A 15,245-nucleotide genomic window follows, 5' to 3' on the forward strand; every position below is an offset into this window, starting at 1 on the left:
AGTAGTGGTTATGGGCCTAGGGGCTGTTTCTAGACCAGGGCGGCTTTCATAAAGTGTCTCAGAATGAGTACTGATCTAGGATCAGTTTATCCTTTTAGATCCTAATGAATAAAACAGGGGGACCTGATCCAAGATCAGCACTCTTTATGAATAGTCTTTCCCAGAGCACTCTCCATGGTCCTGAAAGCCCACACTGTCCATATTATGTACAGAGATATAGCTTCTGTTTGAAGATCATCATCTCATTTGATTGTTTGATTGTTTGCAGCTGCCATCATCTACATAATAACCCTTGGTAGAACAGCTTGTTGAAAAACAGATAAAAATGCTTGTTAATTTTCTGTTCAGTTTCTCCCACTAAACATGTAAACAGTGCCTCTAATCCTAGCCATAATCATTCAATCAGCCCTTCTGTTTGTCTGCAGTCATCACAGCATAGGAGCTATGTGTGTGTGTGTGTGTGTGTGTGTGTGTGTGTGTGTGTGTGTGTGTGTGTGTGTGTGTGTGTGTGTGTGTGTGTGTGTGTGTGTGTGTGTGTGTGTGTGTATGTGCACGTGTGAATTTGTGTGTGTGGCAGTGTGGCCAGTCTGAGTCTTAGCACTGCCCAGAAAGCTAGAGAGAGGTCATTGATCTGCCTGTCCTAGTTGCAGTCTGGGTCTTCCTTTTGTACCGCACGTCTCTCCCCCAGGCCTCAGATTTAGGATGGATTCCCAGGTCAGTGTGAGGGGGAAGGTTTTTTTTTTGGCCTGTGTTGAGCATTGTCATAGCATTGGCTCACCCAATGTTTGTCTATCTGTGTGTGTGTGTGTGTGTGTGTGTGTGTGTGTGTGTGTGTGTGTGTGTGTGTGTGTGTGTGTGTGTGTGTGTGTGTGTGTGTGTGTGTGTGTGTGTGTGTGTACCTGTGGTAGGGCTTGGACCACCGTATCCAGCAGAGCTCTCATGCCTTTAGCCATCTTCAGCAGCTTCAGAACTGGGATGGAGAGAATAGATGGAGAGAGAGAGAGAGAGGCAGAAAGACAGAAAGAGAAAAAGGTTATGATGAGGGCTGGGGAGGGCTGGGGAGAGGAGAACTGGAGGGGGAGATTATAAATGCTGGGCATTTAGGGAATTCCCTCCGGTTCAATTCTGGACTAAACGGGAAACATCCAGCCTCCGAAAGGTCACAGCTAAATTTATACCCAGCACACACGCACTCACAGACATTGTCATACACACACACTCTCACCCTCTCTCATGGCCCTCTCACATTAGTCATGAGCTGTAGCTTTGGTAGGATGAATGATGAAGCATTGATCCTCTGCTGTACACTGGGTCTGAACACTGGGTCTGTACACTGGGTCTGTACACTGGGTCAGAACACTGGGTCTGAACACTGGGTCTGAACACTGGGTCTGTACACTGGGTCTGTACACTGGGTCTGTACACTGGGTCTGAACACTGGGTCTGTACACTGGGTCTGTACACTGGGTGTGTACACTGGGTCTGTACACTGGGTCTGTACACTGGGTCTGAACACTGGGTCTGTACACTGGGTCTGTACACTGGGTCTGTACACTGGGTGTGTACACTGGGTCTGTACACTGGGTCTGTACACTGGGTCTGTACACTGGGTGTGTACACTGGGTGTGTACACTGGGTGTGTACACTGGGTCTGTACACTGGGTCTGTACACTGGGTGTATACACTGGGTCTGTACACTGGGTCTGTACACTGGGTCTGTACACTGGGTCTGTACACTGGGTGTGTACACTGGGTGTGTACACTGGGTCTGTACACTGGGTCTGTACACTGGGTGTGTACACTGGGTCTGTACACTGGGTCTGTACACTGGGTCTGTACACTGGGTCTGTACACTGGGTGTGTACACTGGGTCTGTACACTGGGTCTGTACACTGGGTGTGTACACTGGGTCTGTACACTGGGTCTGTACACTGGGTCTGTACACTGGGTCTGTACACTGGGTCTGTGCACTGGGTGTGTGCACTGGGTCTGTACACTGGGTCTGTACACTGGGTGTGTACACTGGGTCTGTACACTGGGTCTGTACACTGGGTCTGTACACTGGGTGTGTACACTGGGTCTGTACACTGGGTCTGTACACTGGGTCTGTACACTGGGTCTGTACACTGGGTGTGTACACTGGGTCTGTACACTGGGTCTGTACACTGGGTCTGTACACTGGGTGTGTACACTGGGTCTGTACACTGGGTCTGTACACTGGGTCTGTACACTGGGTCTGTACACTGGGTGTGTACACTGGGTGTGTACACTGGGTCTGTACACTGGGTCTGTACACTGGGTCTGTACACTGGGTCTGTACACTGGGTGTGTACACTGGGTCTGTACACTGGGTCTGTACACTGGGTGTGTACACTGGGTCTGTACACTGGGTGTGTGCATGCTATCCATAGATTCCAGAGGGGGGTGAGAGGAAAGGTGTTGTACTGTGTGTGTCTGTGTGTCTGTGTGTGTGTGTGTGTGCCAGGGTGCGACTAAACACTCACATGCACCTCTCCTTCTCTCTCCCTCCCTCCCTCCCTCCCTCCCTCCCTCCCTCCCTCCCTCCCTCCCTCCCTCCCTCCCTCCCTCCCTCCCTCGGTACCTCTAGCGATCCTCAGTACTCTCATGATGCGTATGATGGTAGGGTTGATGGGTGGAGAAGCGCTGTAGTCGATCTCCTCCAGAGTGATGCCCATCACTGACAGCAACACGATGGCCAGATCCAACTGGTTCCACCTACACACAGAGTCAGAGAGCAAAGGGTAGTCACACTGGAGGCCATGTTCCATCAGGGTCATTCATGTACTGTACAGGTACAGGCATGTGTGTATGTGTGTGCCCAGTAACCCAGTCTGTTTCCACCTGCCTGCATCTCCACTATGACCCAGTTTAAGACACACTGAGAAAACTCAGATCCCTAAATCTGAGTACGCAGAGAGACTGTCCTGCCAGATGTCACTGATGCTGCCCAATCACACTAACATACATCTATCTCTCTACCCCCTGTACTCTCTCTTCCTTTCTCTCTCTCTACCCCCTGTACTCTCTCTTCCTTTTCTCTCTCTACCCCCTGTACTCTATATTCCTTTCTCTCTCTCTACCCCCTGTACTCTCTCTTCCTTTTCTCTCTCTCTCTACCCCCTGTACTCTCTCTACCCCCTGTACTCTCTCTTCCTTTCTCTCTCTCTCTACCCCCTGTACTCTCTCTTCCTTTCTCTCTCTCTCTACCCCAGGTACTCTCTCTTCATTTTCTCTCTCTCTCTACCCCCTGTACTCTCTCTTCCTTTCTCTCTCTCTCTACCCCAGGTACTCTCTCTTCATTTTCTCTCTCTCTCTACCCCCTGTACTCTCTCTTCCTTTTCTCTCTCTCTACCCCCTGTACTCTCTCTTCCTTTTCTCTCTCTCTCTACCCCCTGTACTCTCTCTTCCTTTCTCTCTCTCGCTCTACCCCCTGTACTCTCTCTTCCTTTCTCTCTCTCTCTCTACCCCCTGTACTCTCTCTTCCTTTTCTCTCTCTCTCTACCCCCTGTACTCTCTCTACCCCCTGTACTCTCTCTTCCTTTCTCTCTCTCTCTCTACCCCCTGTACTCTCTCTTCCTTTCTCTCTCTCTCTCTACCCCCTGTACTCTCTCTTCCTTTTCTCTCTCTCTCTACCCCCTGTACTCTCTCTACCCCCTGTACTCTCTCTTCATTTTCCCTCTCTCTCTACCCCCTGTACTCTCTCTTCCTTTTCTCTCTCTCTCTACCCCCTGTACTCTCTCTTCCTTTTCTCTCTCTCTCTCTCTCTCTCTCTACCCCCTGTACTCTCTCTTCCTTTTCTCTCTCTCTCTACCCCCTGTACTCTCTCTTCCTTTTCTCTCTCTCTCTCTCTACCCCCTGTACTCTCTCTACCCCCTATACTCTCTCTTCCTTTTCTCTCCTACCCCCTGTACTCTCTATTCCTTTTCTCTCTCTCTCTCTCTCTCTCTACCCCCTGTACTCTCTCTTCCTTTTCTCCCTCTCTCTCTCTACCCCCTGTACTCTCTCTTCCTTCTCCCTCTCTCTCTACCCCTGTACTCTCTCTTCCTTTTCTCTCTCTCTCTACCCCCTGTACTCTCTCTTCCTTTTCTCTCTCTCTCTACCCCCTGTACTCTCTCTTCCTTTTCTCTCTCTCTCTACCCCCTGTACTCTCTCTTCCTTTTCTCTCTCTCCATCCTCTACCTCTTTCTCTTCTTTCTAATTTATTTGATCTCCTCTCTCTCTTCCAACCCCTCTCCACTTTTCTCTTCTACCCCCTCCCCCTCCCATCCCCTCTCTCTCTTTCTCTGCCTCCATCATAGAAAATGGGTCAATACCATTAAAGCACCAGGTAAATGTTTGTGTTTTGTTCGCGTCAACATCTTGAACGTGTATGTGTTGTCAACAGCAGCAGCAGTTCAGCACCAACCATTCAGTACTGAGTCAATGAAATGAATAGATATCCAACATCAGCCACAATCTATCTGCTTCATCACTAACCCATTATGTTGAATGGGAAAACAATTAGAGAGAGAGAATGAGTAGGAATGGCTCTAGTGATGCTCCGTGTATCTGTGAGTGGGTTGATCGGGGTCCTGTTAACAGTAATGTGGGTGTCATTTATTTAATAACAGTAATAATAGAATGGGAGAAATCACTGCTCCACCATATTGCTCACAGTGAGGGTGAGATATTGGACTGTATGGAGACAGAGAGATTCATCTGTGATTTCTGTTTCCTGATTGAGACCATGGGTCAGGAATGGGTCAGAGATGGGTCAGAGATGGGTCAGGAATGGGTCAGAGATGGGTCAGAGATGGTCAGGAATGGGTCAGAGATGGTCAGGAATGGGTCAGAGATGGGTCAGAGATGGTCAGGGATGGGTCAGGAATGGGACAGAGATGGGTCAGAGATGGTCAGGGATGGGTCAGAGATGGTCAGGGATGGGTCAGAGATGGGTCAGAGATGGGTCAGAGATGGTCAGGGATGGTCAGGGATGGTCAGGGATGGGTCAGGAATGGGTCAGGGATGGGTCAGGGATGGGTCAGGGATGGGTCAGAGATGGGTCAGAGATGGTCAGGGATGGGTCAGAGATGGGTCAGAGATGGGTCAGAGATGGTCAGGAATGGGTCAGCAGAGATGGGTCAGAGATGGTCAGGAATGGGTCAGAGATAGGTCAGAGATGGTCAGGGATGGGTCAGAGATGGTCAGGGATGGGTCAGGAATGGGTCAGAGATGGGTCAGAGATGGGTCTGGAATGGGTCAGAGATGGGTCTGGAATGGGTCAGAGATGGGTCAGAGATGGTCAGGGATGGGTCAGAGATGGTCAGGGATGGGTCAGGAATGGGTCAGAGATGGGTCAGAGATGGGTCAGAGATGGTCAGGGATGGGTCAGGGATGGGTCAGGGATGGTCAGGGATGGGTCAGGAATGGGTCAGAGATGGGTCAGAGATGGGTCTGGAATGGGTCAGAGATGGGTCTGGAATGGGTCAGAGATGGGTCAGAGATGGGTCTGGAATGGGTCAGAGATGAGGATAGAGGAGTATACAAACTATAGTTATTCTGCATCTGATGAAATAGACAATGATACATCTACACACAATGCAAGTATAGCAGATTAGCGTCATGAATACTGTTCTGGAGGCAGCTCTGCAGAGTGGTCACTAGCTGGCAAAGCCTTTAAACCTAACCTTAACCTTAACCCTAATATTTAAACCTAACATTAACCCTAATCTTTAAACCTAACCTTAACCCTAACCTTTAAACCTAACATTAACCCTAACCTTTAACCCTAACATTTAAACCTAACCTTACCTCTAACCTTTAAACCTAACCTTAACCCTAACCTTTAAACCTAACCTTAACCCTAACCTTTAAACCTAACCTAACCTTAAACCTTTAAACCTAACCTTAACCCTAACCTGTCAACCTAACTTTAACCCTAACCTGTCAACCTAACTTCAACCCTAACCTGTCAACCTAACTTTAACCCTAACCTGTCAACCTAACTTTAACCCTAACCTGTCAACGTAACTTTAACCCTAACCTGTCAACGTAACTTTAACCCTAACCTGTCAACCTAACTTTAACCCTACCTTTAACTACCTACAGTACAGCAAACACTATGAATCATACAGTGAGATGACACACACAGTGTCCCCAGTGCAGCTTATTTAATTCAGTCACCTTTACTAGTACCATTTAGTATAGAGAGAGCATCCTGGCTATATTACGGCTATGGCATTACTACTCTGAATCACACAGAGTGAGAAAACACACACAGTGTCCCCAGTGTAGCAGTGTGGAAGGTGTTTATTCAGTAGCTCAGCAGTATCTGTATTTGACTATACAGAGAGTATCCCAGCTATAGTTCAGCTATAGTAAAGCTAAGACACTACCAGGAAGTACCATTGAAGTCAGAATAACTCTTTTCTAATGGAGTTGTGGTTAAGAAGGGCAGCTATGAATCATATACCCTGTATGAATCATACACACTGAGATGACTGACATGCGCAAACACACACACACACACACACACACACAGTGTCCCCAGTGCAGCAGTGAATACAGTGTTTATTCAGTAAGTCAGTGTGGCCCTGTAACTACCTGTCTTTAAAGAAGCGTCGGAAGCCAAAGGCGGTGAGCTTCAGGAGGGTCTCCAGTACAAAGGTGGATGTGAAGAAATAGTTACAGTACTTCAATACTAGATCTAGAGACTGAGAGACAGAGAGAGAAGGAGGTGGGAGGGGGGGGGAGAGAGAGGAGGAGGTGAGAGGGAGGGGGAGAGAGAAAGAGAAGGAGGGAGGGAGGGGGAGAGAGAGAGAAGGAGGTGAGAGGGAGGGGGAGAGAGAGAGAGAAGGAGGGAGGGAGGGGGAGAGAGAGAGAAGGAGGTGAGAGGGAGGGGGAGAGAGAGAAAGAGGTGGGGGGAGAGGAGAGGGGGGAGAGACAGAGAGAGAAGGAGGTGGGAGGGAGGGAGGGGGAGAGAGAGAGGAGGAGGGAGGGAGGGGGAGAGAGAGAGAAAGGGAGAAAGTGAGGGAGGGGGAGAGAGAGAAAGACAGAAAGTGAGGGAGGGGGAGAGAGAGAAAGAGGTGGGGGGAGAGAAGGAGGTGGGAGGGAGGGGGAGAGAGAAGGAGGTGGGAGGGAGGGGAGAGAGAAGGAGGTGGGAGGGAGGGAGGGAGGGGGAGAGAGAGAAGGAGGTGAGAGGGAGGGGGAGAGAGAGAAAGAGTGGGGGGGAAAAGGAGGTGGGAGGGAGGGGGAGAGAGAAGGAGGTGGGAGGGAGGGAGGGGGGGGAGAGAAGGAGGTGGGGGAGAGGGGGGAGAGAGAAGGAGGTGGGAGGGAGGAGAGAGCAAAAGGAGATGAGAGGGAAGGGGAGAGAGAAAAAGTGGTGGGGGGGAGGGGGAGAGAGAATGAGGTGGGAGGGAGGGAGGGGGAGAGAGATAAGGGGGTGGGAGGGGGAGAGAGAGAAAGAGGTGGGGGGAGGAGAGAGAGAAGGAGGTGGGAGGGAGGGGGGGAGAGAGAAGGAGGTGGGAGGGAGGGGGAGAGAGAGAAGGAGATGGTGGGAGGGAGGAGAGAGAGAGAGAAGGAGGTGAGAGGGAGGGGAGAGAGGAGATGGGAGGGAGGGGGAGAGAAGGAGGTGGGATGGAGGGAGGGGGAGAGAGAAAAAGCAGTGGGGGAGGGGGAGAGAGAAGGAGGTGGGAGGGAGGGAGGGGGAGAAAGAGAAGGGGGTGGGAGGGAGGAGAGAGCGAGAAGGAGGTGAGAGGGAGGGGGAGAGAGAAAAAGCGGTGGGGGGGAGGAGGAGCGAGAAGGAGGTTTGGAGGGAGGGAGGGGGAGAAAGAGAAGGGGGTGGGAGGGAGGGAGGAGAGAGCGAGAAGGAGGTGAGAGGGAGGGGGAGAGAGAAAAAGCAGTGGGGGGGAGGGGGAGAGAGAAGGAGGTGGGAGGGAGGGAGGGAGGGGGAGAGAGAGAAGGGGGTGGGAGGGAGGGGGAGAGAGAGAAAGAGGTGGGGGGAGGAGAGAGAGAAGGAGGTGGGAGGGAGGGGGAGAGAGAGAGAGTAGGAGGTGAAAGGGAGGGGGAGAGAGAGGAGGTGGGAGAAAGACAAGGAGGTGGGAGGGAGGGGAGAGAGAGAGAGAGAGGAGTCACATATGGTACTGTGTACTGTTGTTGTTTGTATGGTAAACTCAAATATGCCAAATATACATGAAAACACACGACGCTCTGTCTTTCTGTACCCCCAACCCCCCCCCCCACCCCACCCCCACACCGCTACCTCCAGTCTTACTCGTGGCTGGCTGTAGTGTTCCAGTGACATGGTGATGACGTTGATACAGATGATGAAGGTGATGAAGAGGTCCAGGTAGTAGGTGGTACACAGAGTGTGGATCCACAGGCGGATGGGGCTGTAACTGGCATAGTAGGGGATCTTCTGGGCGTCTGGCAAGGGGAGACAAACACAGGTAATAGTACTTTATACATAGTATTACTGTACACTATTCAAAAGCATTCCTGTGATGTCCTCCTGTCAAGAGTAATACTTATAAACAATTCACACAATCATTGATGATCTCTGTCTGCTCTTGTCTGTTTCTCTCTCTCTCTCTCTCTCTCTCTCTCTCTCTCTCTCTCTCTCTCTCTCTCTCTCTCTCTCTCTCCCTTTCTCGCGCTCACCCTCCCTCCCTTTCACCCTCGCACCCTCTCTCTCTCCCTCTCTCACCCTCCCTCCTTCCCTTTCTCCCTCTCACCCTCCCTCCATCCCTTTCTCCCTTTCACCCTCTCTCCCTCACACTCCCTCTCACCCTCTCTCCCTCACACTCCCTCTCGCCCTTTCTCCCTCTCTCCCTCTCATCCTCTCTTTCTCACTCTCACCCTCCCTCTCTTTCTCCATGCACCTTGTACTATCTCTTCTTCCCGTCTCTCCCTTACCCCTCCTCTTCTTCTCCATGCGTCTCCGTCGTTTATCCTCTCTCCTTTTAGCCTCTTCCACTTCCTGGTTCTGACGGCACTTGTGGAAGTTCTCCACTACCACGCCCACAAACATGTTGAGAACGAAGAAACTGACGATGAGGAGGAAGGAGATGAAGTACAGGAGCATCCATGGACTGTTGTTGATCACTGGCTAAAGGAGAGAGGGAGAGAGAGAGAGGGAGGGAAGGATGGAGAGAGGGGGGATGGAGAGGGAGGGAGGCAGGGAGGGGAGAGGGGGAGGAGAGAGGGAGGGAGGGAGAGATGGGGAGGGAGGGAGGGGCGAGGGACGGGGGAGAAGGAGGGAGAGAGAGAGGAGTGGTGCATGTGAGTGTTTAGTCGAAGGAGGAGAGGGAGAGAAGGAGTTGAGTATGCTCTGATAGATCAGTCAGCCAACACAACTGAAAAAATAATACATCTATAGAAATATAATGGATAGACTTGATGATCACTATTAGACTAGTTACCTGTTGGTCCACCCCTACAGCATCCAGGCCATGGTACATGATGTTGACCCAGCCGTCCTTTGAAGCCAGCACAAACAGGGACATCAGAGCCTGCGGTACAGAACGCACACACATATACACACAGAACACACACAATGCAGACATACACAGACAGACAGAACACACATGAAAGACATGAAATATAAACATACATATAAAGACAAAAGCACACAGACAAAACATCAGTTCAGTATTTCATACTGGTCCATTCACCATGTCCATCAGTTCAGTATTTCATACTGGTCCATTCACCATGTCCATCAGTTCAGTATTTCATACTGGTCCATTCACCATGTCCATCAGTTCAGTATTTCATACTGGTCCATTCACCATGTCCATAAGTTCAGTATTTCATACTGGTCCATTCAACATGTCCATAAGTTCAGTATTTCATACTGGTCCATTCACCATGTCCATCAGTTCAGTATTTCATACTGGTCCATTCACCATGTCCATCAGTTCAGTATTTCATACTGGTCCATTCACCATGTCCATAAGTTCAGTATTTCATACTGGTCCATTCACCATGTCCATAAGTTCAGTATTTCATACTGGTCCATTCACCATGTCCATAAGTTCAGTATTTCATACTGGTCCATTCACCATGTCCATCAGTTCAGTAATTCATACGGGTCCATTCACCATGTCCATAAGTTCAGTATTTCATACTGGTCCATTCACCATGTCCATCAGTTCAGTATTTCATACGGGTCCATTCACCATGTCCATAAGTTCAGTATTTCATACTGGTCCATTCAACATGTCCATCAGTTCAGTATTTCATACTGGTCCATTCACCATGTCCATCAGTTCAGTATTTCATACCGGTCCATTCACCATGTCCATAAGTTCAGTATTTCATACTGGTCCATTCACCATGTCCATCAGTTCAGTATTTCATACTGGTCCATTCACCATGTCCATAAGTTCAGTATTTCATACGGGTCCATTCACCATGTCCATAAGTTCAGTATTTCATACCGGTCCATTCACCATGTCCATAAGTTCAGTATTTCATACTGGTCCATTCACCATGTCCATAAGTTCAGTATTTCATAATGGTCCATTCACCATGTCCATCAGTTCAGTATTTCATACTGGTCCATTCACCATGTCCATAAGTTCAGTATTTCATACGGGTCCATTCACCATGTCCATAAGTTCAGTATTTCATAATGGTCCATTCACCATGTCCATAAGTTCAGTATTTCATACTGGTCCATTCACCATGTCCATAAGTTCAGTATTTCATACTGGTCCATTCACCATGTCCATAAGTTCAGTATTTCATACTGGTCCATTCACCATGTCATTCAGTTCAGTATTTCATACTGGTCCATTCACCATGTCCATCAGTTCAGTATTTCATACTGGTCCATTCACCATGTCCATCAGTTCAGTATTTCATACTGGTCCATTCACCATGTCCATCAGTTCAGTATTTCATACTGGTCCATTCACCATGTCCATCAGTTCAGTATTTCATACTGGTCCATTCAACATGTCCATAAGTTCAGTATTTCATACTGGTCCATTCCCCATGTCCATAAGTTCAGTATTTCATACTGGTCCATTCACCATGTCCATCAGTTCAGTATTTCATACTGGTCCATTCACCATGTCCATAAGTTCAGTATTTCATACGGGTCCATTCACCATGTCCATAAGTTCAGTATTTCATAATGGTCCATTCACCATGTCCATAAGTTCAGTATTTCATACTGGTCCATTCACCATGTCCATCAGTTCAGTATTTCATACTGGTCCATTCACCATGTCCATCAGTTCAGTATTTCATACTGGTCCATTCACCATGTCCATCAGTTCAGTATTTCATACTGGTCCATTCACCATGTCCATCAGGTTGACACCTCATCTGAAATTGAAACTGGGAGAAATCCTCACCTGTCCCAGGTTGTCAAAGTTGTACTTGTGATGGACCCATTTGTAGTTGGCCTGCAGACAGTCAGACTTGTTGGTGATGTTCTTGACGTCGGGGCCAAAGCAGTAGAAGAATTTCCCTTTGAACAGCTGTCAGGGAACAATGGACAAAGCCACTTCAGATGTCTTGTTGTTGTTACCATACAAGTGGTTTCTTACATATGTCATTATCAAAGGACAGACACACTTGATGGGAATAATATGGAGGGCATTACATAGATGGTCAAGAATGATTTAGGGAATTGAGAGAGAAAGAGAGGAAGACAGGTGGCAAAGATTGATAAAGACAGAGAAGGGACAGAGACAGAGGGACAGACAAAACTGTGGGAGGAAGGTGAGGAAACAGAGATACAGAAAGACAGGGTATATGTTGGAGGAGAAAGACAGGGTATATGTTGGAGGAGAAAGACAGGGTATATGTTGGAGGAGAAAGACAGGGTATATGTTGGAGGAGAAAGACAGGGTATATGTTGGAGGAGAAAGACAGGGTATATGTTGGAGGAGAAAGACAGGGTATATGTTGGAGGAGAAAGACAGGGTATATGTTGGAGGAGAAAGACAGGGTATATGTTGGAGGAGAAAGACAGGGTATATGTTGGAGGATAAAGACAGGGTATATGTTGGAGGAGAAAGACAGGGTATATGTTGGAGGAGAAAGACAGGGTATATGTTGGAGGAGAAAGACAGGGTATATGTTGGAGGAGAAAGACAGGGTATATGTTGGAGGAGAAAGACAGGGTATATGTTGGAGGAGAAAGACAGGGTATATGTTGGAGGAGAAAGACAGGGTATATGTTGGAGGAGAAAGACAGGGTATATGTTGGAGGAGAAAGACATGGAAAGTGAAATATTGATAAAATGAAGGAACAAGGAAAACGCAGAGAAAAAAAGACAGAGCAAGAAAGATGGAGAGACAAGTACTCCAATGATAACAGCCCCTACCTGCACCCCCAGGATACCAAATATGATGAAGAAAGCACAGCAGATAAGGACAATGTTTCCTATAGGTTTCAGAGACGTTATTAGAGTCTCCACTACCAGCTTCAGACCTGGGGCTCGACTGATCACCCTGTAGAAAGAGAAACAGAGAGAGAGCGAGAGAGATGAAGGGAGAGAGAAGGAGGGATGGAGAGAGAGAAAGAGATGGAGGGAGAGAGATTGAGAAAGGGAAAGAAAGGGAGGGAGAGAGATGGAGGGTTAGAGAGAGGGAGTGATGGAGAGAGAGGGAGAGGTAGAGAGAGAGAGGGAGAGAAGGAGAGAGATGGAGGATTAGAGAGAGGGAGAGCACGAGCGAGAGAGAAAGAGAGGTAGAGAGGGATGGAGAGTTAGTAAGAGGAGTGCTTCCCAAAATACATTATTTGCAGCTGACTCAGAGAGGGTGTACATAAATCTACATTTCAAAGGTGACATTTTTGTGGTCTTTCAGGTATAAGGGAAAGTGAACTCCAGAAAGAGTAGCCACTGCATGAGGAACAGCTAATGGGGATCCTAACAAACCAAACTGACCCCAAATCACCAAAGAAACAATAGTGCACAACTAGTCTGTTTTCACCACTATGGGACAAGGACATTATGTGAACCTCACCGTTGTGTGACCTACCTACCTGAGGGGAAGCAGTGTGTCTGTAGTGTGTCCTACCTACCTGAGGGGGTGCAGTGTGTCTGTAGTGTGTCCTACCTACCTGAGGGGAAGCAGTGTGTCTGTAGTGTGTCCTACCTACCTGAGGGGAAGCAGTGTGTCTGTAGTGTGTCCTACCTACCTGAGGGGAAGCAGTGTGTCTGTAGTGTGTCCTACCTACCTGAGGGGAAGCAGTGTGTCTGTAGTGTGTCCTCCCTACCTGAGGGGGTGCAGTGTGTCTGTAGTGTGTCCTCCCTACCTGAGGGGGTGAAGTGTGTCTGTAGTATGTCCTCCCTACCTGAGGGGGTTCAGTGTGTCTGTAGTATGTCCTCCCTACCCTGAAGGGGTGCAGTGTGTCTGTAGTATGTCCTCCCTACCTGAGGGGGTGAAGTGTGTCTGTAGTATGTCCTCCCTACCCTGAAGGGGTGCAGTGTGTCTGTAGTAGGTCCTCCCTACCTGAGGGGATGCAGTGTGTCTGTAGTATGTCCTCCCTACCTTAGGGGATGCAGTGTGTCTGTAGTATGTCCTCCCTACCTGAGGGGATGCAGTGTGTCTGTAGTATGTTCTCCCTACCTGAGGGGGTGCAGTGTGTCTGTAGTGTGTCCTCCCTACCTGAGGGGGTGAAGTGTGTCTGTAGTATGTCCTCCCTACCTGAGGGGGTTCAGTGTGTCTGTAGTATGTCCTCCCTACCCTGAAGGGGTGCAGTGTGTCTGTAGTATGTCCTCCCTACCTGAGGGGGTGAAGTGTGTCTGTAGTATGTCCTCCCTACCCTGAAGGGGTGCAGTGTGTCTGTAGTAGGTCCTCCCTACCTGAGGGGATGCAGTGTGTCTGTAGTATGTCCTCCCTACCTTAGGGGATGCAGTGTGTCTGTAGTATGTCCTCCCTACCTGAGGGGATGCAGTGTGTCTGTAGTATGTTCTCCCTACCTGAGGGGGTGCAGTGTGTCTGTAGTGTGTCCTACCTACCTGAGGGGGCGCAGTGTGTCTGTAGTATGTCCTCCCTACCTGAGGGGGTGCAGTGTATCTGTAGTATGCCCTCCCTACCCGAGGGGGTGCAGTGTGTCTGTAGTATGTCCTACCTACCTGAGGGGGCGCAGTGTGTCTGTAGTGTGTCCTCCCTACCTGAAGGGGTGCAGTGTGTCTGTAGTATGTCCTCCCTACCTGAGGGGGCGCAGTGTGTCTGTAGTGTGTCCTCCCTACCTGAAGGGGTGCAGTGTGTCTGTAGTATGTCCTCCCTACCTGAGGGGGAGCAGTGTGTCTGTAGTGTGTCCTCCCTACCTGAAGGGGTGCAGTGTGTCTGTAGTATGTCCTACCTACCTGAGGTGGCGCAGTGTGTCTGTAGTGTGTCCTCCCTACCTGAAGGGGTGCAGTGTGTCTGTAGTATGTCCTCCCTACCTGAAGGGGAGCAGTGTGTCTGTAGTGTGTCCTCCCTACCTGAAGGGGTGCAGTGTGTCTGTAGTAGGTCCTCCCTACCTGAGGGGGTGCAGTGTGTCTATAGTATGTCCTACCTACCTGAAGGGGTGCAGTGTGTCTGTAGTATGTCCTACCTACCTGAGGGGGTTCAGTGTGTCTGTAGTATGTCCTCCTTACCTGAGGGGGTGCAGTGTGTCTGTAGTATGTTCTCCCTACCTGAGGGGGTGCAGTGTGTCTGTAGTGTGTCCTACCTACCTGAGGGGGTGCAGTGTGTCTGTAGTATGTCCTACCTACCTGAGGGGGTGCAGTGTGTCTGTAGTATGTCCTCCCTACCTGAGGGGGTGCAGTGTGTCTGTAGTATGTCCCCCCTACCCTGAAGGGGTGCAGTGTGTCTGTAGTATGTCCTACCTACCTGAGGGGATGCAGTGTGTCTGTAGTATGTCCTCCCTACCTGAGGGGGTGCAGTGTGTCTGTAGTATGTCCTCCCTACCTGAGGGGGTGCAGTGTGTCTGTAGTATGTCCTCCCTACCTGAGGGGATGCAGTGTGTCTGTAGTATGTCCTCCCTACCTGAGGGGGTGCAGTGTGTCTGTAGTATGTCCTCCCTACCTGAGGGGATGCAGTGTGTCTGTAGTATGTCCTCCCTACCTGAGGGGGTGCAGTGTGTCTGTAGTATGTCCTCCCTACCCGAGGGGGTGCAGTGTGTCTGTAGTATGTCCCCCCTACCCTGAAGGGGTGCAGTGTGTCTGTAGTATGTCCTACCTACCTGAGGGGATGCAGTGTGTCTGTAGTAGGTCCTCCCTACCTGAGGGGATGCA

At 49.6% G+C, this 15,245-nt stretch overlaps 1 protein-coding gene across 1 annotated transcript in view; it reads right to left on the reverse strand.

Annotated features, from left to right (window-relative positions):
• LOC120044082 (voltage-dependent T-type calcium channel subunit alpha-1I-like) overlaps positions 1-15,245 on the reverse strand; it is a gene marked incomplete at its 5' end in the record, with an annotated part of 151,521 nt that overhangs the window by 39,740 nt on the left and 96,536 nt on the right. The window contains 8 exons of the mRNA XM_038988670.1: positions 900-970; positions 2,603-2,736; positions 6,604-6,713; positions 8,273-8,424; positions 8,914-9,106; positions 9,420-9,509; positions 11,364-11,489; positions 12,342-12,468. Coding sequence (XP_038844598.1) covers positions 900-970; positions 2,603-2,736; positions 6,604-6,713; positions 8,273-8,424; positions 8,914-9,106; positions 9,420-9,509; positions 11,364-11,489; positions 12,342-12,468 — 1,003 coding nt within the window. The remainder of the gene's footprint in view (positions 1-899; positions 971-2,602; positions 2,737-6,603; positions 6,714-8,272; positions 8,425-8,913; positions 9,107-9,419; positions 9,510-11,363; positions 11,490-12,341; positions 12,469-15,245) is intronic.

Source organism: Salvelinus namaycush, chromosome 3 (genome assembly GCF_016432855.1).
Source record: "Salvelinus namaycush isolate Seneca chromosome 3, SaNama_1.0, whole genome shotgun sequence".
Taxonomy (NCBI): Eukaryota; Metazoa; Chordata; class Actinopteri; order Salmoniformes; family Salmonidae; genus Salvelinus; species Salvelinus namaycush.